The sequence below is a fragment of the Gobius niger genome, assembly GCF_951799975.1.
Source record: "Gobius niger genome assembly, chromosome: 10".
Lineage (NCBI taxonomy): Eukaryota > Metazoa > Chordata > Actinopteri > Gobiiformes > Gobiidae > Gobius > Gobius niger.
Window position 1 is genome coordinate 14872456 of NC_136861.1, and position 23447 is coordinate 14895902.

At 40.9% G+C, this 23447-nt stretch overlaps 2 protein-coding genes across 2 annotated transcripts in view; both read left to right on the forward strand.

Annotated features, from left to right (window-relative positions):
* Positions 1-1018: 1018 nt before the first annotated feature.
* Positions 1019-6553, forward strand: cdk21 (cyclin-dependent kinase 21; the record flags this gene model as incomplete). The annotated part of the gene is made up of 7 exons (XM_079565073.1): positions 1019-1251; positions 2597-2729; positions 2849-3016; positions 3081-3190; positions 3272-3322; positions 4422-4554; positions 6454-6553. The coding sequence occupies 7 exons, from the start codon at positions 1019-1021 to the stop codon at positions 6529-6531; spliced, it is 906 nt and encodes a 301-aa protein (XP_079421199.1). The 3' UTR covers positions 6532-6553.
* A 1805-nt stretch (positions 6554-8358) lies between these two features.
* svilc (supervillin c) overlaps positions 8359-23447 on the forward strand; it is a 46558-nt gene continuing 31469 nt past the window's right edge. Inside the window, exons 1-5 of the mRNA XM_079564342.1 lie at positions 8359-8379; positions 15679-16106; positions 19454-19585; positions 19911-20090; positions 23038-23072. Of these exons, the coding sequence (XP_079420468.1) occupies positions 15865-16106; positions 19454-19585; positions 19911-20090; positions 23038-23072 (589 nt within the window). The 5' untranslated portion in view covers positions 8359-8379; positions 15679-15864. The remainder of the gene's footprint in view (positions 8380-15678; positions 16107-19453; positions 19586-19910; positions 20091-23037; positions 23073-23447) is intronic.

A 23447-nucleotide genomic window follows, 5' to 3' on the forward strand; every position in this document is an offset into this window, starting at 1 on the left:
GTGTGACCCTTGATCAAAATGAAGTTCGTAAAATCAACATATTTGCTTTACTTTTTGTTTGCAGTAGAACCTCTGTGTGAGTAGCACTTTCACTACATGCAATAATTTATGCAGCCAGTATGTGAAGAACTCATTTTTTCCCGCCTGTGTTTGACTTCACTTATGCACTACAACCTCTGTGTGGTTTGTAACAAATCGTGCGACTGAACCAACTTGTTAACTTTATGCAACCGCTTCACGCCTCGTCCAGTTTTTCATTGTGCCTGATGACTGTGTGAGAAATGAGAATGTTTGGATAATAAAAGATTTGAATTGTTGTTTATTTCCTGGTCCTGAATCTGTGGTTATAATATTCAACATAATGCAATATGAACTCAAATGTTGTTATGCATTTATAACTTTTCATTCAGAATTATTTTTTCAAAGAGATGAAAGGCTCTTATTTTTAATTACATTTATTTTGTTTATTGTCATTAAAATAAACAGTCCTCCTCGTGCCCATGCCCAGAGCACGTGCCTTAGTGACCAGACAAAACTGCAACTTTTGAGCCCTCTGATTAGTTGGGAGCATAAAGTGGGTGTGATTTTCTCAGATGCGTAAATGTAGTTTTTCTCATTTTATTCCCACGAGTATGGAGTGGACGATCACACGAGACTAAAAGGTGAGTCTAGTTTGACATGCAATGACATAAACCAGCTTAACTTTGCAAGTTGGTTGAAATGTATGGTAGAAGTCCAGGAAATGGATTTGTTTTGGGGGTTTTGTGACAGCTGGTAATTGCACGCTAGCTAACAAGGGAAATGTATATTTTACCTCTTGTTTGGGACATAGCAGTACGTTTCTGAGTGCAATGCAGTTTTTTTTTCTTAAGTTGTTCGGGGACATGTTTCTTGGATGCTTTGCTGTACACATGTTGATAACTAACTTTTTATTGCAGTCTTTTAATTCTGTCAAACTATTATTATTTTATGCACATTTGATCTTTCTGCAAAAACACAGTCCTGAACTTGGAGCATCATGGACCCGGTGGGCACTGAGGCAGTTTGCTATGAGCTCCTCGCAGAGATCGGCGAAGGCTCCTATGGAAAGGTCTACAAGGCCCGGGAGGTTGGGGGGAAACAGCGGCTCCTGGCGGTCAAGAAGATCAACATCCGCCCAGACTCCCCAGACACCGGCATCCCCGCCTTCATGATCCGCGAGGTGGCGCTGCTGCTCAAAATGAAGTTCTTCAACCACGCGAATGTCATCAAGTGAGTCACTCGGTGGATGAACAAGGGCGCAGGACCGTGGCCAAGCGCGCGGTTTGTTTGCGCAAGTGTTCAAGTGTTTCAAACTTTTGCTTACGCTATGTTTTTCAAGTTTTCTTTTTGCTGGACGATAGGGGAGGTGGGCATTGCTCAACCTCTTACCCCCCACCTGAACAGAACACATTTTCTCCAGTTCGGTTTTACCCAAATCTAAAAGCTTCATGAAACAGAGCGTCAAAAAGCGAGAAGAAAAGGAGGATGAAAATGTAGGCCAAAAGAAGAGCGGCAAAGATGTGCCGGATTAAAGAGCAACATAAAAGCCGCAAAAAAATTATGAAAAACTGACGACAACACAACAAAGAAGCAACAGACCAAAGTGATGAAAAAGCGACAAAAACACGTAAAAAACCTATGAAAACACAACAAAGAAGCGATAAAACTGTGATAAAAATGCGATAACAACGCACCAAAAAGTGAAAGTCAGTTTTGAAGGTCTTAATAATACTGATAATGCATTGGTTTTATATAGGGCTTTTCTGGACACTCAAAAAACGCTTTACATTGCACTATGGTGGTAAGCTCCAATTGTTGCCACAGCTGCCCTGGGGTAGACTAACGGAAGCGAAGCAACCAGTCTGCGCCATCGGCCCCTCCGACCACCACCAACCACTCACTCACTTCCTGGTGTTTCCCAAACGGTCTCCCATCCAAGCACCGACCAGGCCCTTCCCTGCTTTGCTTCCGAGATCTGATGGGATCAGGCTAAGCAAAGGCGGTGTGGCCACCTTAGCTTTCAAATGAGGCGTTACACTGGCCTGTCCAGTCAAGAAGCTTTTAGATTTGGGTAAAGCCGAACTGGAGAAATTGCACTTGGTTAAGGCGGGGATTAAGATGTTATGGTAAGGGCAAGGAGAGGGAGATGTGTGGGGTAAGGACAAGGTACTGTGTTAATAATTGATCCATTTCCTTTATTGTCCCCCTGCAGGCCTGTAAAACACTAACTTTGATTTGAAAAATGACTTTCTGGTTCGGAATAAAGTACATCATGTCAATAGAGACTATAAACCACACAGACCCCTCCTACATTACATGACAGAAAGTATTTTGTTTTTAGTGTCATATTGTGTGTTATGTTTACTAACAACATTTGTGTGTCAAAGGGCCACAATGTAACTTTTTTAAAGGGGTGATTAAAGGTTAAAAATAACCTTAAATCACCATAACCCTAACCCCAAACCTAACCCCTACCTCCAAACCGAACCCTAACCCTAACCCTTTGATGTAGTTGTCTTTTATCAGCAGTGTGAAATACTTCTGGTATGTTTATAAACACCGACCCCCCTTGCAGATTGTTGGATGCGTGTGCGGTTCCTGAGGGCCGCAGAATGGACCTCACACTGGTGCTGGAGTACATCGACCAGGACCTGTCCACCTTCCTCTCCAAGGCCCCTCCCCCCGGCCTCAGCCTCGACTGCATCAAGGTGTGCCAAATACCACAGAACCGGCCTCTTCTCTAACATGTTAATGCTCCGGTGCAAAAACGTGCCTTCCAGTGATTGAAACATGTCCTGCTATTCTCGTTCTTGTTTTTCCTTTCCAGAGTGTGATGCAGCAGTTGCTTCAGGGGCTGGACTTTTTGCACACGAACATGGTCCTGCACCGAGACCTGAAGCCGGAGAACATTTTGATCAGCAGCCGAGGAGAGGTCAAGATCGCAGACTTTGGGCTGGCACGGATCTACACGTTTAACATCGCTCTCACGCCAGGAGTGAGTACGAGACGAGCGTTGCACACAGTAGCTTTAGTTACTTTTCTCTTTTCTCTGTTTGCAGGTGGTGACTCTGTGGTACCGAGCCCCTGAGGTCTTACTGAACTGCGTGTACATGTCTTCAGTCGATGTTTGGAGCGCCGGATGCATCTTTGCTGAGCTCTTCCTCCTCAGGTGACAACTTTATACAATAGTAAATGGTAAATATGTCTTTTCTATGTACTAAAAGTTAAAGCTTGTATGTATTTTTTGAAGACCGTTGTTTCGGGGCTACACGGAGATTCAGCAGCTCCAGAAAATATTTGAGTAAGTTCTTTTGGAAAGTACTATTGCTGTATATTGGGGTAGGCAATCCGGTCCTCCAGCATAGAAGCTTTGGGCCTCAATATGATTTTGAGAAATAGCTTTATACTAGTCTGAGATCAAAGGCCTGTTAATCTCGTAAACCTCCATCTGACCCGGCTTTACCCGAATTTAAAAAGCTTGAAAAAAAAAGTGTCATGAGAGCGACAAAAATGAGGATGAAAACGCAACAAATGAGTGACATAAAAGCGACAAAGACGCAGCATAAGTGTGACGTAAATGTGGCGAAACCAAGACAAAAAAAGCAACAAATAAGCCGGCGAAAACACGCCAATAAAAATGACGGAAACACGACACACACAAAAAAAGACAAAACTGAGACAAAAAAAAATCACAAAAAATGAGACAAGAAAAAAAATCACAAAAATTAGACCAAAATCACCAAAACATGACAAAAAAAGCGAAGAAAACAAGACAAAAAATGACGAAAACACGACAAAAATGTGGCAAAAACATGACAAAAAAATGACAAAAATTAGACAAAAAATGTGACCAAAAAAATGACAAAAACACAACAATAAATGATGAAAACACGACAAAAATAGACAAAAATAACAAAAAAAACGACATAACCGTGACAAAGAAATAAAATGAAAACATGACAAAAAACTACAAAAACGTGACAAAAAGTTTTGTAGTGTTGGTCTTCGCTTTTACATGAGGCGCTCCTCTGTCTGGCCTGTAGGCTGTCAGCTCCAGAAGCTTTTAGATTTGGGTAAAACTGGAGAAAATGTGCTCGGTTAAAGTACTCAAAAATGTGAAACACACAGTCAATTCCTTTACATTGCTTAGCAGAACACCCACTGAAGTCATATATGATGTATAACAACTGGCATTTGTTGAAAGTGATGCTTCACTTCGGAAGACACAATTGGGGGGTTCAGCCCTTAAAGAAAAGAAAAGAACAAAGAAAATCGTCCGTCCACCAAGCAAACTTGCCTACCCCTGCTCTATATCTTATGTTATGATCAGTGTGTGTAAATGACTAACTCTAAAGACAAAGGCAGACTGTGGTTGTAAAACAGTTGCTATTTCTTGCCAGGGTGATTGGATTCCCCTGTGAGGAGGACTGGCCCAAAGAAAGCCCTATCCCATATCAGACACACTGGGGACCCGCAACCTCCTGCACCGATCTGCTGACCAACCTGGGCCCCGACGAGAACGACCTTCTCTCCGTGAGCTGGTTTTATGTTCAAGGAGCAGGCCACTGTTTTTCCATACTGAGATATGTTCTTACCTGAGCTTAGACGAGTTGATGTGCACCTGTCTGGGCTTTACGCAAAAAGAACAAGGATGTTGTTAGTATTTAGCCTCTCCTCCTCTTCGTCGAAGTGCTCCTAAGGTGTTATTGCGCCTCACAATTATTCTCCGGGACCAAAAGTGATAGAGATTTCCTTTAAGCTTTAAAATGAGCCCACAACTTCCTAGGCCTCAGGGGAGCGGAGAGACATTGCGGTAATTTTGGAACCATAAGAGACAGACATTTACCGTTTTTTGTTTTGGAATCTACTGATTTTTTTCTTTCAAACAAGCTCCCTCAGAAGTCACTACTAAATATAATTTATACAGCGCCCCCCGCTGTCACAGTTCAACACTGACACATTTAGAAGCTTCATACACAGGATTATAGACAGTTCTAAAATTTGGCCTAAAATATCAGTGGTGCATACAGGCATTGGCCAATCAAATTATCCGATAGTTGCTGAGTACAGAGAGATCATGGACCCAGTGACTGATATTAATGATATATTTTTTAATATATTTTCTTTTTAGCTACGACTTGTGAAAGTGTAATGCTGTTAATAGGAAAAACTGGCTCCCCCCCCGCCCCCCCCATTAATATCATTCACTGGGTCCATGATCTCTCTGTACAAGACCAAAAATTTCCTCCAAAACAAAATAATTTTTCCTCTATATAATAGCATAGGCCTTTAGAACGATGTCACCGGACCCAGTGGGGGGCAGGAGCCAGTTATTATTAACAGCATTACACTTCCACAAGCTAAAAAGAAAATGTATGGATTAGAAAAATGATCATTAATATCAGTCACTGGGTCCATGATCTCTCTGTACAAGACCAAAAATTTCCTCAACGGCAAAATAATTTTACCTCTATATAATAGTATAGGCCTTTAGAACACTGGGATGTCACCTGCAACCCAGCAATAGAGGGGTGTTCACGATTTAGAATGTGATCTGTCATAATGTCAGGTGGAGGGCAGGGCCAATAAAACTCTATGGGAGAAATGCAGTTTTTGGGAGAAATGCAGTTTTTGGAAAAAATTTCCAAAAACGATAATTGACAAATGTTTTTCCTCATCAGTATCTGATCGTGATTGGATTCACAAACCTGTGATACTTTGATATGTCTGAAAGTCCTTTCTATTGGACAACATCATGATCATGTTTTCGCATATTGTCACCACTTTTTGACGTTTTGGTAATTGGACATTTGTTCATATGTGCTGACAGAGGAGATAATGAACTTTGTTACAGTTTTTGTTTCATGTGGATTCCTCCAGTAATGACTGAGATGAGCCAAAAAACAGACATAAAAATATGCATTTTGTCAGTTACCATAGTTACCGTCAGTTGTTCCATCTTAATGTGAAACTTTGGGCTCTTTAGAAAGTTGTGATGTCACGTGCAGTTACATTAAAAAGATGTCTGCACCAGATTTAGCACTATGCTAATTTCTATCTGTATATATATATATATATATAATATATAATACCCCTTTTTATCCGCTTAGAAAATCAACTTGTTTAATTTTCTGTAACTGTACTTGGATCGTGTAACTACTCACATAATCGTATTTAAATAAGGAAAATGTGGAAGAGCTTAGTCGCTTCTAACTTCACCCTCTTCGGAGAGGAGGAGAGGCTAAATGCTAACAACATCTTTGGTCTTTTTTGCATCACTGACCAGACAGGTACGCATCGACTCATCTAAGCTCAGGTAAGAACATATCTCAGTGTGGAAAGCCTGTGGCCTGTTCCTTTAAATAACACTAAAAGCTACTATTACACTTTGTTATGAAATAAACTGGTCACATGTTGTGTTTTCACTTTCAGAAATGTTTGGCGTTCAGGCCCAGCAGCCGCGTCTCTGCTGCTAAAGCCCTGGCTCACCCTTTCTTCACGAAGCAGTGAAGATACAATATTTATCAAAGAGAGACGAGCTTTGAGACGCTGGGCTGAGATGCTACGCTTTGAACCTGAGTTGAACCTGGGAACATCAAGTCACGTGCGTCGCGAAACAGTTCAACTTAAACACGTTGCTGCTAAAATGGAAAAGTTCTGAATCCTCTGGGACAAAACCTTAGAGCAGGTTATGCTGTTCCTTGTATTGTTTACATTTGTTCTACACTTGCACACATTCACGCTTGTACATTTACTTTTTATTTTTTTTATGGAGATATTTATGGTGCAGTAAATGATGCTCCTGTATTTATGTTTACATTAAAGTGCAGTGTGGTATTTTCTAAATCCGTTTCATTGTTCCAGAATTAAGCTTCCACCAAAATAAATAAATATCCAATAATGTAAAACCTCTCATCTCATTTATTGATTTTTTTTGTGGTCATAGTGTTCCTTTTGCAAGACTTTGTGTGGCCATTAACCTCTTACCTCCTGCCTTAAAGGGATGCTGCATAACATTTTGGACTATACTGTTGCCATCAGAGCAAAATATGCTCCTATTGACCAGCTCAACACAGAAAATGCTATTACGACAGTGGATAATCCAATAATGGATTCAGATGAGGATCGAACCTGTTTAAATCTCCAATTCTACTGACTTTAGTCACGTCTCCATGGAGACGAGCTGGAGACGTACCCACTCTCGATAAAGATACAGTCATGTCTTAGTATAGCTGAGCCGCTCACAGCAAAGGCACATGTTTGTACATTTATGAGGTAATTTTCCAATGATGAAATGATCTATCATAGAATAAATGCTAGTATTTCAATTTTATTTATAAGTGAAAATCCTACACGATGTGGCTTTAACTTAGCGCATTTTCTCCAGTTTGGCTTTTGCCCAAATCGAAAGCTTTCTTGAAAAAAGCGTTGAAATGGCGACTAAAGTGAGGATGGAAAAAGTGACAAAAGAGCCACGAAAATGAGACAAAAACATGACCAAAAAAATAAAATAAAAACATAACAAAAATTAGACAAAAGAAGAGACGGAAGCGCAACAAAAACGCTTAAAAAATGTGACAAAAAGGCGACGGCAACACAACAAAAGGCCTTAGCTTTCAAATGGGCAGTAAGCTCGATCCATTCGGGAAGCTTTAAGATCTGGGTAAAGCCAAACTGAAGAAAATGTGCTCGGTTAAGGCGGGGGTTAAGAGGTTAAAAAGACCACACAAAATAGATGCAATTACACAGTTTGAACAGACGAGGGCAGTGAATATGAATCTTCTGGATATTTGGTTTGTTTTAAACAAGTTTGCAAAAAAAACTTGGGCTGTGATGGCGCCGGGGAGTGAATTTGAGCAAGTATATTAAACATTATTTTTCAAGTTATTCATAGTAAATAGTCAACTTAAAATTTGATTTAGTTTCTTTGTCTTTTCTAGGATTATCTACAATGAAACTAACCTATGCAATGTTTTTGGGCTGCTCTGTAGATGGAAAGCAACGCATCAGTTATTTTCATAAAGAAATGACAAAGACCCTCCCTTATTTCAGTTATATTGAACCTGTCGCTGTGTGTCTGATATAAACATGTGCTGTGCCTTGTCATCTGTAGGATATAGAACTTACTAGAACATGACTATATCTCCTCCATCGCTCTACAGTGCGGACATTTCCACTTTTGAGCGGAGAAGCAGCACTGGAGTTTGCCCATCTATTAATATCCCCGGCCCTTAATACGGAGCGCGGTCCACAGCTGCGGCAGTGACTCTATCCAGTGACTACATTTGGACTGACAGCGCGTGGTGTGGGGCAGTGGGGAGGGCGGGCGCAGACCCACTCGGACTCGGAGCAAATACAGTAAGCGACTTTACATATAACACTTTAGATTCAAGTTAGTGTTTGTTTGTGCGGTTTTTTTTTATAAAGTTGGTTTGTGCGCGTAACAGGTGCGCCATTTGCCTTTTCGCTACGGCTCTTTCATTCATCGATTATGATATGGACGGTGTAATGGCAGTGGCTGTTGTACGAGCTGAACTGTCCAACCTTGAGCTGTTATAGCGGTGTTAAACTTTACCCGGTGTGAAGTAAAAATGGAGCTTTACGCACGGGATTCGCCTTTACGCACGAATGTGAACCAAAAAAAAAGAAATACTCTTACCACTTTTACCTTATGTTGGCTAGACATTGTGGGGGAATTACGACTATCTACATGTTTTATCATATTACCTAAACATATAACTCTATTTTTTTCTTGTTTTATCCAGGCACAATTTAACTCCTTTAACCCCTGTTCCTTTGGTCTATTATTTATTCATAATTAGCGACCAAACGCTGCTTTACTACAGTGCAATACTGTGCATGTTGCCAAAATCGTAACTTGGATGTTTAAAGCATGGTGACATTTTCATTAGAGAAACAGGACACCCCTCATTCTCTCTGACCATGACTTTGCTGATTAGTCTATCTATTACTGATGAAAAGCTAATCCCAATTATATGTTCTACAAAGCCACTCGTGCCTTCCAGCGACTTGTCTGTATCGTGGAGATAACAGGGTGGAGAATTGCACTAGTATTGCCATGACTTGGAGTTATGCAATCCCTATCCATTTTAATGATACATGTTTCCTTTGATATGCTGTGTAAATAGGCTTATGTAGTCTGCGCTGTGGGGACGCTTTGGGGCAAGTGGTTCAATCGGGGCAGGTGGAATTGGTCAATTATCGGTTATTCTTGGCGGGACTTGATCCAATTTTTTTTTCATAAGGGTCACGTCTCGGGTTTTTCTTATCATAAGACAGTAGCGACAATGAGTATGGATTAAGCTGTTGTGTTGTCTGGTTAGTGCCTTTATCTCACAGAAAGTTGTCCTAGGTTTTGCTCCTGGTCCTGGATCATGTGTGACCTTTATGTGCGGAGTTTGTGAGGACTCCCTGTGTCTAGGAGGTGCTCTGGTTTCCTCCACATATACAGTATAACCCTCCAGATGGATAGCCTTACAATAAAGTACACCTTAAACCTTTACCTGTGAAATGATAAGAACAAGGTTGTATTGGCATATGCACATCACTTGCAAATGGCTGAAGTAGGCTGACAATCGTGCATGTGTGTCCGAATAAAAGTTCATTGACACTTTTGAGGAAGTTGACCTCAAAGCTAAATTTGAATATTATTCTTTGATAACATCTCACTCTTCATTTTCCGCTTTGTCATTCTGCATTTGCATGTTACAGCAGTGAGGACAGTGCAGCCATTTAGAGCCGGTTCTCTGTATCTGAAGGCTGAGTCAACTATACCGCCGCTGCATTGGGAGAGAGTGATCCCAGTTGAGCCTGGACGGCATTGTCCGCTCCAATTGACAATCCTCCTCCAGTGCAGCGGTTATCGAAATGTCCATACAGACTCGCAATACTTTTATTTGTTTTAGCTGCTGATATTTTAGGAAGACCACAGCTATGTTTATGTTGTTCAGTGTTGAGAATAACTGTGTTTTTGTGTAAGGTAATACATATTGACCCATATTTTGTTGATACAGAGGCTATCAGGTTATCAGAAGCAGCGGGCGACTTAGTTTCTGAGGAGCCTTATCCAGATCTTGAGAAGGGAAATTGGTGTGAAGAACCCAGCTGGAGAATAACATGTTGTGCACGTTGAAGTTGACGTACTCTCACCAAACAAAAAGGGGAATCCAGAGACTTTCTTAATGTGTATAAAAAGCGCTGAACTACTATGCCACTCTGCTCAACTTGACTCCATGGTCCTCTTTTGAACAGACTCAACATAGAGATTCAGCCTGAGATCTGTGGGAAAATGTCTCATCCGAATTGATCGCTGTGGCTGTGTTTTCATGTTTCTATTTTATTGCGAGTGTGGCTGAAAAAGAGAACGCTGGGAGCTAAACAGACACTGTGAACAAACTTTACTGCACCAGAGGACTGTGTATTTCATTCAGAATGTGCCATAGTAAATTTATCAATGCAAAGAATGAGGCCACCACAAGAATGAGACATCACAATATGATAGATCAGGGGTGTCCAAACTCCGGCCGCCGGGCCAACTGCGGACCACTTTTAATTTGCCCGCTGCAAATTCTAAAAATATAATATTTTTTTTTTCATTCATTCCTTCCATTAATAGAAAGCTATGATGTGATTTTACTTTACACATTCAATTAAAAAGCATAGTTAACATTTTATTGAATTTGGTACCTTTAATACAATAGAGGTGAAGTTATATATCTGACCTCTACTGATTGCGGTCCAGTTGTTTGTATATTTTTGTGTATGTGGCCCTCAGTGAAAAAAAGTTTGGACACTGGAGATGGAGCCTCTAAGTTAAAGTTGTGGAGCCAAGACGTTGATTCAAACTCAAATGTCTTTGTCTCACAACAACAAGAACCACGTAAACAGTGATTTAGTACCGTACTTTCTGGACTATGAGTCGCTCCAGAGTATAAGTCGCACCATTAGCAAACTAGTTCCTCTAGCTCGTCTAGCTTTTAGCCCACGATTAGCTTTATTTGTTTCCTTGTTTTCTTCATTACAGTAAGAGCAACCTCCGCTTTTCGCCAGTCCCTCACAAGTTTCTCGCTCCCTCCAAACTTTCTTTCTGCTGCTCGATTACCGTTATCGGCTGCATATTTCACTACTTGCAGCTTGTAATCTGCAGAAAATGATTTTCCTTTTGGGGGCATTTGTGTTCAGTTTTAGCAGATACTGGTACACAAGCATCGAGCACCTTCTAGTGACTGTCAGTGTGAAAATAACGAACATGTGAAATATATATTTTGATATATAAGTCGCACCTCCAGCCAAGCAATGAAAAAAAAGGAAAATAGGGTAACCTACGGTTTACCCATGGCCCATCATTATGTCTCACACTTATGTCTCTATGGCCTGGCTCTTGTGGCTCTTTGACTTGTTAGTTAAGGTGGGTCTGGGATAGTCCTGATAAAAAAAATGGCTTAGTTTCTTAATCAGACATGCTTTATTTAAATTCCTACGCTGGTTTTTGTCCTTGTTTAGACCGGATTTCATACTGGTTCAGCCTTCTACATTCCTGCACCAATTATGTAATGTATCTGCAAACAAATTTCCCACCACCCTTTCATTTAGAAACTGTGCTGTGTGTTGTGATTTCATGGGAAACTACCAACTCCTTTTAGTTCCCCAGACTTTCACTGTGTGGCCGCTCAGTTTCAGCCCAGTAGCGTGCCTCCTCTGCCGGGATAAGTCCGCGGCTCACCCGGTCTTTGTTCGGGCTCCATTGTGCTTCCTGTTTTTGGGGGAAAGCGTTGGGAATGCTGAGCTCCACACTTTTAGGAAACACGTATGCAGACACACGCCGCTGTTTGTACACATTAGAGTAGCGCACATGCTTTTCTGCCTTTGCCCGACCTGTTTGCTGTGGTTTAGACGTGTGGCAAATCGCCTTTTTTATGGAGGACTTTACTGCAGCAGTTTGCTCGTTTCTGGGAAGACCCCCGCTGCTTGTTAAGTTGTGTCGTGTGTGGCCATGGCTTCTAAATAATATATAATAATGGAGAAAGTGTTTTGTAACTTAAAGGCGATGTACCTGATTTATGTAAAGTAAAGTCAGACATTTGTGAGAAACACACTACGCATCTAATTATAAAGTTTTTGCATCAATTTCTTGAAAAGAGACCCCGCAAGTTGTGAAAAGTGCCTGTAAACCTGTTTGTGAAGAATTAGGAATGAGTTCAGATCACAACTAACATTAAAATTTAGTGGCTTTCTTCCTTTATTGTTTGTAATAAAAAAAAAAAAACAGGTATAGGGCCTTTAGTATGAGCTTGCCTGTGAAGGATAGTGATCCACAAGAATCCATGTCGTTGACTGGAATACCATAAGGCTTTCCCGGGAACATAAAACGTGTACAATATGGTCCATATGAGGCCAGAGCTCCCCTGTGTTGCCAGGTAATAGGAATGAAATACTCGAAAACAAAGTTTAAAGGAACAGGCCACCATTGTTACATACTGAGATATGTTCTTACCTGAGCTTAGACGAGTTGATGTGTACCTGTCTGGTCTTTGTGCGTGCGCTCAGTCACGCAAAACGACCAAAGATGTTTTTAGCGTTTGGCCTCTCCCAATGTATTCCTATGGCTCCAAACGTTAGTGAAGTTGGAAGCTACCACGCTCTTTCACGGAAATGCACAAAGACCAGACAGGTACGTATCAACTCGTCTGAGCTCTGTATGTAAAAACGGTGGCCTGTTCCTTTAACAGTTAGTCATTTTTGACGTTGAGAAGTGTCCCCGTATCTCTTGCTCGCACTGTAAACGCTAAACCTCCAAACCAAATCTATCCCAATCCACTGCACTGCAAAGAGCGGCTAAAGCAGATGATTACGAGCACTTTTCAAATCAACCCAAACAAACTCAGGGCACAGTAAACTGTAATATGCACCACGTGAAGGACCGGGTATGGTGGAGTTCAAGTGACAGGCGATACCAGTTGATGGGGGAAGTGATGAACAAAACAATGCAAAACGATAAAAATAAGAAACCAGTTAGTCCGCTCGTACCCAAGCACATTGGAGACCAACAGAGGTTCTACACAGAGCGGACTAACTCAAAACAAAAACACTAAACTAAACTTAACAACAGAAAAGATTGCAGGCACCGTACAAACATTGGTCATTACAAGGACATTCTCCCTGCCATCTGTAGAGAGCTCTAAAACCTGCCCATGTGTTTTAACCTTTGGCTGCACACACGCTTAAATGGACTATACGGAGTTCAAAAATGTTAAGGGGAGACACTACAGGCAAAACTAAATTTTTTCAGGTTTTGGCCCAAATTGGTCTAAGCTTTCACCCGGAAACAGAAAATATACCTAATCTTCACAATAACATGTTTAAATATTGCGCTGATGCAATGTTTGCCCATAGACTTATATGGGAGAATGCAATTTCAAGGGCCTTTTTCTCAAAACACATTTTTCTGTCATTGTGGCGACACTATGTCCACGTCGGTAGGACCTAAAGACTTCACATTTTCCAGCCTTGGACTGAACAATATTTGGAAGATTTTTTCAGAGGGATTTTTTATTATTTAATTCCTAAACCCCATTTATTGAGTTTTGAATGTCAAAAAATAAGGCGAAAATTACATTTTTACAAAATTTTCCACAAAAAAACAGATTATTTTAAAACTAAACAAGATATCCTAAATCCCCTCTGGAAACGTCTTGGTAACTCATTCATCAATAAAATAAAACCATAAATTTGAATGTAGCTCAATCCATTATTCAGATTTCGTCGCCGAAAAGATGGGAAATTTGGGGCATTTTTAGGCATAAAACACCTTGTTCTTACATGAAAAGATAAAATGACAGAAAACTTGCAATGTATTTTTTTCTTACATTTATGCCAGTGATCGACAGCAACAGTTTCATATTGATGTCTGTAAATATACATTTTTTCCCTATTCACCTGCAGTGTCTCGCCTTAAAACTAAGTATTTTCCTCCCCCTACATGTTCCAGCCATGTCCTAATGTGTAGAATGAGCTCAGACCTGTTCACCACAACTGCCTCTAAAATCCTGCACTGTCACTCAAAATGATGTTACTTCAGGTCCGAAGTGCCGTCATACACGAGCTTAATATAGAGACTGCAGTAACACTGTAACACCCGAGGTGGCAGTAGTGAGTACAAAATGACCAACTTGCATCTAGTCTCTTTAAAGGTGCACTATGAAACTTTTTATGTAAAAAATAAATCTCAATATTTGTGCATATTTTACCTTTTAGTGACTTAGTGGCTTTATGAGTGCATCCTGGTGCCTTTGCTTTCCCTCACAGCGGCCTCTACGATGCTCCAGTTTTGGGGTTTCTGGCCACTTCCTGGTACAAACCCCTAAAAACAATTGATCTTGGACCGTTATAAAGGCCACTGTGAGGGAAAGCAAAGGTGCCAGGCTGCAGCCATAATGCCACCGAGTCACTAAAAACTGTAAAACTGCCTGTGGCTCATTCACTGATATGAATTTAGTGTTTTCGGAATGAATTGGCTTTTTAAAGAAACCCCTGGACTAAAACTGGACTAAAAGACAAACTAAAGGACCCAGGACTAAAGAGAGCAGCTCTTAACCAGGGCTAAATAGGGTTAAACCATATTGAGCTTCTCATCCCTATAATTATACTCTGAACCCCCGCCTTAACCAAGTGCATTTTCAACAGTTCAGCTTTATCCAGATCCACAAAACTCATCTTTCCTCGCGTTTTTTTGTTTTTGTTTTGTCGCACATTTTTGTTACTTTTTCATCACTTTTCTGTTGCTTTTTTTGGCTAATTTGTTGCATTTCTGTCTCACATTTTTGTCATATTTTCATCCCTCTTTTGTCACATTTTTGTGGCTCTTTTGTTTAGTTTTTGTCACATATTTTGTCAATATTTAAATGCTTTTTACTAGACGTTTTTGAATTTAAGTATTAGCAGACTGGAGAAAATGTGCTCCGTTCAGGTGGGAGTTAAAGGGGCTAGATGCAAGTTCGTCATTTTATACTCACTACTGCCACCTCAGGTCTTATGCGTAACTGCAGCTTCTATATTAAGCTCATGCATGACAGCACTTCAGACCCGAATTAACGCCTTTTTGATTGACAGTGCAGGATTTTAGAGGCAGTTGTGGTGTGGTTGGTTGGTCTGGGCTCATTCTACACATTAGGACATTGCTGGAATATGTAGGGGGAGGAAAATACTTACTTTTAATATTTTTAAACTCTGCATAGTCCCTTTAAGAGATTAAGAATTAAAAAAAACAAAATAAAAAGCACTTGTACTTAAATAAAACGACATTGTACTTTTAAAAATCAGTAAAATGGGAGAAGCAGGTGTGTCATCATAGGTCCATTCTCCCCAGTTTCCTCCCATGTTTTCTGAATTGACTGGAGCCAGGTAGGAGCTGGTGCCAGGAGGCCTGAGGCTGGTGTGGTGTTCAGTTTCAGTGCAAGAGGAGCGTCGTGATGGCACTGTCGCTGGTACAGGTCAGCTTTCAAAGTGCCACAAGCAGGGACAGGATTTTACATTGTTAATTGACAATAATATATGGTTTTAGCGGCTACACTCTTTTACTGTCTAGAAAAAAAGCTTGTTAAGACATAATGTATGATTTTTACCCCCTTTCTTTTTTAGGAGAATTGACTTTATCTTCAAATGAACTAAAGATTGTCGAAGCCCGCATGGGACCCAAACTACAATCTTCCTCTTCTGGCTTCGGATGCTCAAGAAAGTCAACGCCGCTGTCGCTCTAAATGCGGTGGAACCGTTTCACAAGTTGGATTATCCCACTCGAATTAGTCGGAGGTTCAATCAGGCGTCATGGAGAACTCGGTTTTGGAGCCCAGAGCTGAGCGCATCGCCCGGTACAAGGCCGAGCGGAGGCGGGAGCTGGCGGAGCGGTTCGGGACGCCGGAGGAGCTGCCCGTGAAGTGGACCAGGCGGGACGGTCACAGCGGGATGGTGAATTCGGAGAGCGCCCCCGTGTTATCGGAGAGACTTCACAGCAGGACGAGGGCGATGTCGAACGGAGTCGAACCAGATGAGTTTGTCTACCACAGAAGGTCAGTATGAAACAATAAGTACTTAAATAATGACATTGCTTGGCTTTTTAGTTCATTTTTTTTGCTCCAGACATTCATAGAAGAAACAAATATGGTCCAAAACCTATATTTAAGGTGTTGCTGAAATTTTCTCTGTTTTTCACAAAGCTTTACTTGTTCCAACTTGCCTTCGAATGTCTAAATGTCCCTTCATTCTTCTGTTTGATGATTGTTTGTAAATCTAAAAAAGAAATTGAATGCATTGATTTTGTATTTGGGTTTTAAAAGGGCATTAAAAAGCACTAAATTGAACTTTCTGCTGCTCCCTGCAAAAACCCTGCCCCTGGATGACGAAGCCCAAATAAGATTTGTTTTATATAATGTGAAAATATTCCCTCATATTATTGTTGAATAACCTTTTAGCATTAACCTCTGAGCACATTTTCTTCAGTTTGGCGTCACTCGAATCTTTAAGCTTCTTGAAAATGGTGTCAAAATAGCATCAAAAACTAACAAAAGAGCAACAAAAAATGACAATAAAAAAGCTACAAAAGAGCAACAAAAAAAGTGGCAAAAATTAGATGATAAAGAACATGAAAAAAGTGACGACAACACAGCAACAACGTGAGGAAAAAGATCCATTAACCTCAGCTTTCTAGGTCTTAGCTTTCAAATGAGGCGTCACTCTGGCCTATACAGTGGGAGGAAAAAGTGAGTACACGGTTTGGAATTGCTCACATTTCTGCCTATATTGTTCACTAAATGTGGTCTGATCTTCATTAAAATCACAGGAATTATTAAACAGTGTCTGCTTGAACTAATACCACCAAAACATTTACATTGTATCATATTTTTATTGGACACAACATTCACGGGACAGGGAGGAATAAGTAAGTGCACCCCCTGAATCTCGCTGAACTGCAGCAGTTTTGTAAAGAGGAATGGTCCAAGATCGTTGCGAGGGTCTAATCTGCAACGACAGAAAAGAAGAGTCAGCCAGCTATTTAATACAGGGGTTCACTTACTTATTCCATGCATATTGTGAATGTCTCAGGTTTTTCTGCAAAATATCTTGATAAACTTGTGAATTAATTACTCTATTCTTGATATCAGGTTGTCCAGGCCCTGAGGCAACAAAACAGCCCCACATCATGATTCTCCTGCTCCAGACTTCACAGTGAGGATCGGGTTTTGATGTTGATGTGCTGTTCCATTTTGCCTCCACACATGACGTTGTGTGTTCCTCCCAAACTGTTCAACTTTGGGTCCAACAGTCCACTGTGTATTTGTGCTGTTGTGCTGTGGAGCATCCAAGAGCTCTTTCGCAAACCAAAGTTGTATAGTTTAGGAGGAACACACAAGGAGGAAAAATGGAACAGCATCAACATCAAAACCCTATCCCCACTGTGAAGTATATGGTGCAGGAGAATTATGGTTTTGGGCTGTTTTGTTACCTCGGCCTGGACAACGTGCTGTTATCAATGGAAAAATGAATTCACAAGTTTATCAAGATATTTTGCAGAAAAACCTGAGACATCCACAACATACATGGAATAATTAAGTACAAATTCCTCTTTACAAAACTGCTGTAGTTCAGCTAGATTCAGGGGGTGTATTTACTTATACCTCCCTCTGTTGTTTGCATGTTGTGGCCAATAAAAATATGATCAAATGTAAATGTTTGGGTGGTATTAGTTCAAGCAGACATTCCTGTGACTTTAATAAAGATCATCAGACCACATTTTAAAACAAATTTAGGCAGAAATGTAAGAAATTCCACACGGTGTACTCACTTTTTCCTCCCACTGTAGTCTGTAAGCTCCAGTTGAGAAGGTCATAGATTTGGGTAACGTCGAACTAGAGAAAATGCATTCGGCTAAGGCAACTTGTAAGATGTTAGATAAGACCCATAAGCTGACACTATATCAACAACCTATCAACAGTAAAAGAACAGGTAGTGTTTCTGTACTTTGTAAGTGGATACTAGTTACATTTTGAAGAGGAGATGTTGGCTTGCTACTTGTGCGTCCTGATCCACCATTTCAGCACCATTGATAATAACCCTATCCTCATGACTATCTCTTCCACTCCTTGTCTTTTCCTCACTGTTATCAGGTCATGAAATCGTTCCCTTGTCTGTATTTAAAGCCAGGCCCATCAACTACAGCGCTTTAAACAGCTGGGTCTGTGCACTGGCCTTTAGACGGACCAGGTGCTCGCCTCTTATAGTTGTGTGGCACTCCTTTGTTTCTAATAAAGTCTGACAGGTCTAAATCAGTGGCTCTCAGCGGGGGGCAGTGAAGCCGGGCTGAACCGTCCCGGCTTCATTGGCACTGACCTGTTACTTTCCCCACTGCCCCGGCATCAGCGGCTTCAGCAGATCACAGTTCTACTCTGCGGTTGTATTTTCGTAATGTGGTCTGACTGAGCCGCGCAGCAAAGGGATGAAATACAGAATGTTGTGAGAAATATACCATGAAATAATCCAGTTTGTGCCTTTTAAACCTCACCTAAACGGGGCACATTTTCTCCTGTTTGGCTTTGCCCAAATCTGAAAGCTTCTAGAAAAAAGCGTCAAAATAGGAACAAAAATTCAATGAAAATGAGGATGAAAATGCAGCAAAAGAGCAACAAAACTGTGACAAAATGTGACAAAAATGAGACAAAAATGTGACAAAAAAATGGCAAAAATGTGACCAAACAAAGGCAAAAATTTGACAAAAATGGGACAAGAAAGTTACAAAAATGTGACCAAAAAATGGCAAAAATATGACAAAAATGTGACAAAAATGCGATAAAAAATTGGCAAAAAAGTGACGAAAAAGCAAAAAAAAAATCCTCAAAAGAGCAATAAAAAGTGCCAAAAAGTGATGAAAATGCAATGAAAACAATGAAAACAAAAGTAAACAAAACAATGCAGCAAAAACACGAGGAATATGATCTGTTAGTTGTAGGTCTCAGCTTTCAAATGAGGCGTTTAGATTTGGGAGACAATGCGCTCGGTTTAAGGCAGGGGGAAGAGGTTCAAAGTTCCTCTTAACTCCTTCCTGAACCAAGTACATTTTCTCCAGTTTGGCTTTATCCAAATCTAAAAGCCTAAAAAAAGAGCATCAAAATAGCGACAAAAACAAACAAAAAAAAAAGTTAAAAAAAATATAATCAATTATGTAGGCCTTAGCTTTCAAATGACACTTCTGGGTAAAGCAGAACTGGAGAAAATGCACTCTGTTCTGGCGAGGCTTAAGAGGTTAATGCATTTTCAGTTTTCCAGTGCAGCTTTACACAAGAGAAAGTCGATCTTTAGCTCTAAATCTCCTTGTGATTCCCTCCCTGTTGTCCACTCTTCTCCCTGCCTCGCACCCCTCCAGACCGGGGTCCCAGGACGGTGTGGAGGGGGAGGGGCCGGCTGATGCCCCCCAGCTGCACACTCGAGTGTCAGTGGGCCAGCTCAGAAGTGCCCTCCTACAGCAAAGCGGGACAGGAGCCCAGCCCGAACAAATGTACGGCAACCTCGTCGAGCACTTTATTCATAGTGCCCTCCATTATATCACATTGTGTTCATATTTGCACCCGAGATGTCATTTGTGGTGACGTTTCTGACCCAAAGACACAATATTTCATACATTTTCAGTTCGTGAAGGTCTGGATGGAGTTTTTTTCCCCGCTTACACTATATAAAAGTTAATGAATATGAAGGCTATTTTTCTCTACACACTTTCGTATTTGTAAAGGGTGCCAATATGAGTGAAGGGCACTGTATCTCAGCCCTACCCTCTGTCCTAACACTCACCACCGTGTATTTCTACCCCGTTGTCCTGATGGCAGTGGTTCAGACGCTGCCTCTGCTTCCCTGGACCTGGCAGTGAAGCCGGGCTCAGAGGGGCCCCCCCGGAGGCGCACCCGGAGATACCTGCCCTCCGGGACAGCCCCCGCCGCCTGCCGCAAAACCAGCGACCGCTTCCGAACGCAGCCCATCACAGCCACGGAGAGGGAGGAGAGCAGTGGGTACGCCCCGTGTGCCGTGGAGTGGATTTCTCAAAAGATGATCTTGTTTGCAGTGAACTACAACGTTTAACTTGTTAACTCACAGGTTTAGATGCAAAATCAACTTCTAACCTTATTTAATAAAGTAACAGTAGTGCTTTATGCATGCTGGTTTGAGTTTTCCTGTTTGCTTTGCATTCATTCCACTCCGACTACAGAAAGAACTTTAACTGTGGCACCACCACTTTGTCACAATGCTGTTATCTGAGGCTGGGACTCTGGCTCTTCTTAACTAGCGGAGACAGTAACGACGCTGATCACTTTTCTTGACCAGTCATGTAGTGTGCATCAGTGTTAATGTTGACAACATATTTTAATTTAGTTTTAGTCTTTTGACGAAAATGTAATTCAATATTAGTCGAGATTTAGTCAAAAAAATATCTTCAATTTTAGTCTAGTTTTAACTAAAATTGCAAGTAAATTTAGTCGACTAAATTAAAGACAAATTTAGTCGACTTTGCATTGATAATATTTATTATAATCATATATAATGGTCCTCGGCTTCATGGAGCTGCTCCCACATGAACAATGCTCAGAGCTGTTCCTTTGGCAGAGAATTACATGATATGAGGCTCTTTCAGACGGTCAACAGAAGTTTGGATTATTTCAGTCTCTCATTTTCATTTTTATTTAGTCTCATTTTAGTCGACTAAAATATCTGGACGTTTTAGTCATAGTTTTAGCCTCATGAACAACGTTTAATTTAGTTTTAGTCAAATTTTAGTCAACAAAAATATCACTTTGACTAAAATTAAGACTAAATATTTTAGTCGACGAAATTAACACTGGTGTGCATGGTCTTGGAGAGGTTCACTGTGATGTGCACACTTAGGAACGTAGTGCTGGTCTAGCCTGGCATCAACACTAATCTCCAATGTTTATTAATCAATAAACAGGACAGGTCTGGTTGGCGAGACTAGTGCTGGTCGCCCTCTCCACTGCAGCACCGTTGATTGTTAGAGGAGCTGGACCTGCGCTCTTCGAAAGTCCACAACAATCGCTTTTGTCTTCTCCACATTTAGAGAGAGATTGTTGGCCAGACTGCTCAACTCACTCCTGTAGTTTGACTCGTCTCTGCTGCTGATGAGACCCACCGCTGTTGTGTCGTCTGCAAACTTGATGAAGAAGTTTGAGCTGTACTTTGGAGTGCAGTCATGGTGGGTCAGCAGAGTGAACAGGAGGGGGCTCAGCACACAGCCTTGGGGAGCCTCCGTGTTCAGTGTGATGGTTCTGGAGGACTTGCCGCCGACACGTACAGCCTGTGGTCTCGTGATGTGTAGATCCCCAGGTGGAGCAGTTTGTGTTTTAGCTGCTGTGGGATTTTAGTGTTGAATGCTGAGCTAAAGTCTATAAACAGCATTCTGACATAGGAGATGAAGCGCAGTGGAGATGGCATCTTCAGTTGTGTTCTTTATTCCCTTTGCTGCCAGTAGAGTGCGCTCCAAGCAACTTTAAACCACTTTAACCGAGCACATTTTCTCCAGTTCGGCTTTACCCAAATCTAAAAGCTTCTTGACTGGAGCCTATTGGCCAATGCGGCGATACAAAATTGTTCTAAACTGATCTTTTTTCTCTCTTTGTCTTTGTGCTGCTGTCACTTTTTTGACTGTTTTTGACTTATCACTCTTCTGCCACTTTTTTGTTGCGTTTTCGTGAAAATTTCATCACGTTTTTGTTGCTCCTTTGCAGTTTTTTTGCGTGTTTGCGGCTTTTTTTACGCGTTTTCATTGCTTTTTATCATTTTTATCATTGCTTTTGTTACTGTATTAACACTTTTTTCCCAAGAAGCTTTTTGATTTGGGTGATCAAATTCACTTTACATTTACACTCTTTCATTGAAGTCATAAAAGATACCAGTGCTGAGGTGCCAGAAATAAGATTTGGATATGAATTAGATATGTCTAATTGCATGATATATCCACTTTCAAAACTGTTTTAAAGTGACTATACAGAATTCAAAAATGTTGAAATTAAAGGTGCACTATGCAACTTTTTAGGTGAAAAAACTAAAATCATGATATTTGTGCGCATTTGACTTTAATGACTCGTTGGCGTTTTGGGTGCAGCCTGGCACCTTCGTTTTCCCTCACAGTGAACTCTATGACGGTACAGGATTAATTGTTTTTAGGGGTTCGTACCAAAAACGGGTCAGAAACCCAAAAACAATTGATTCTGGAGCGTCATAAAGGCCACTGTGAGGGAAGCAAAGGCACCAGGCTGCACCCATAACGCCACTGAGTCACTAACAGGTCAAATACACGTAAACATCAATTATTTTATTCCACATATAAAGTTTTTAAGTATTTTCCTCCCCCTACATGTTCCAGCAATGTATTCACCACAACCCTAACCCTCTAAAATCCTGTCACTCGAAAAGTTGTTAATTCGGGTCCGAAGTTAGAGCCTGCAGTTACGCATAAGACCTGAGGTGGCAGTACTGAATATGAAAGGATCAACTTGCATCTAGTCCCCTTTAATGAAACAATATGTCTTAACTAATACACAGCGAACTGCCAATAATAATAGTTTCATAAACAGAATAAAAAAAACAAGAGTCTGCTCCACAACCATCCTGCAATTGGAGTAAAAGGTGGTAAAATACTTTATACTTCCACCAATCCTGCCAAGTATTTAAAACAATCTCACATCACATTGGACTCCTTTTATTTGCAGCCCTCCTGTGTTTTTCGTTTGCGTTTTGTGCGTGTATAGTCGAAGGTGTGGCGGTGTTTGCATGTGTTTACTTTACCCATTAACCTCCACTGTTGACTGCAGCGCTTTGAGCAGATAATGTCCCGGTTAAAGAGGTTCAGACTCACAGCGACCGCAGGAGCTGAATGACCATCGACTGCATTATCCTGCTGTTTATCTTTGTATCATTCACCCGTGTGCCTTTGCGTCATTACAGAGCCCTGGATGAAGAGGACGAGGAGGACGTGAAAGGTGATTTATCTCCTTTGCTGTTTTTACTTTATTAGCCTCAAAGCATTATTACCCTAAATACCCTATACTTTTTCTGGTATTTGTGACCTTTTCAACCATCGTGAACTAGCAGGGTAATGGTTTACAATATACTGTGACCTTATTGCTCCCTGAAAGTTGTGAAATGTGTTTAGAAACTCCTCCCTGTAAGCGTTAGGAAAGTTGGGAATGACTTTGGATCCTTAATAACAAATATGTCCTCTTCATTCACTGTTGTATAGGGCCATAAGTAACTATAGAGCCATAAGTAACATAAGACTTTAAATTGACTTTTTGTTGTTGTAACAAGGCTTCTTATTGGTTAAGCATATTCCATGTCACCTTAAGATAAATGTA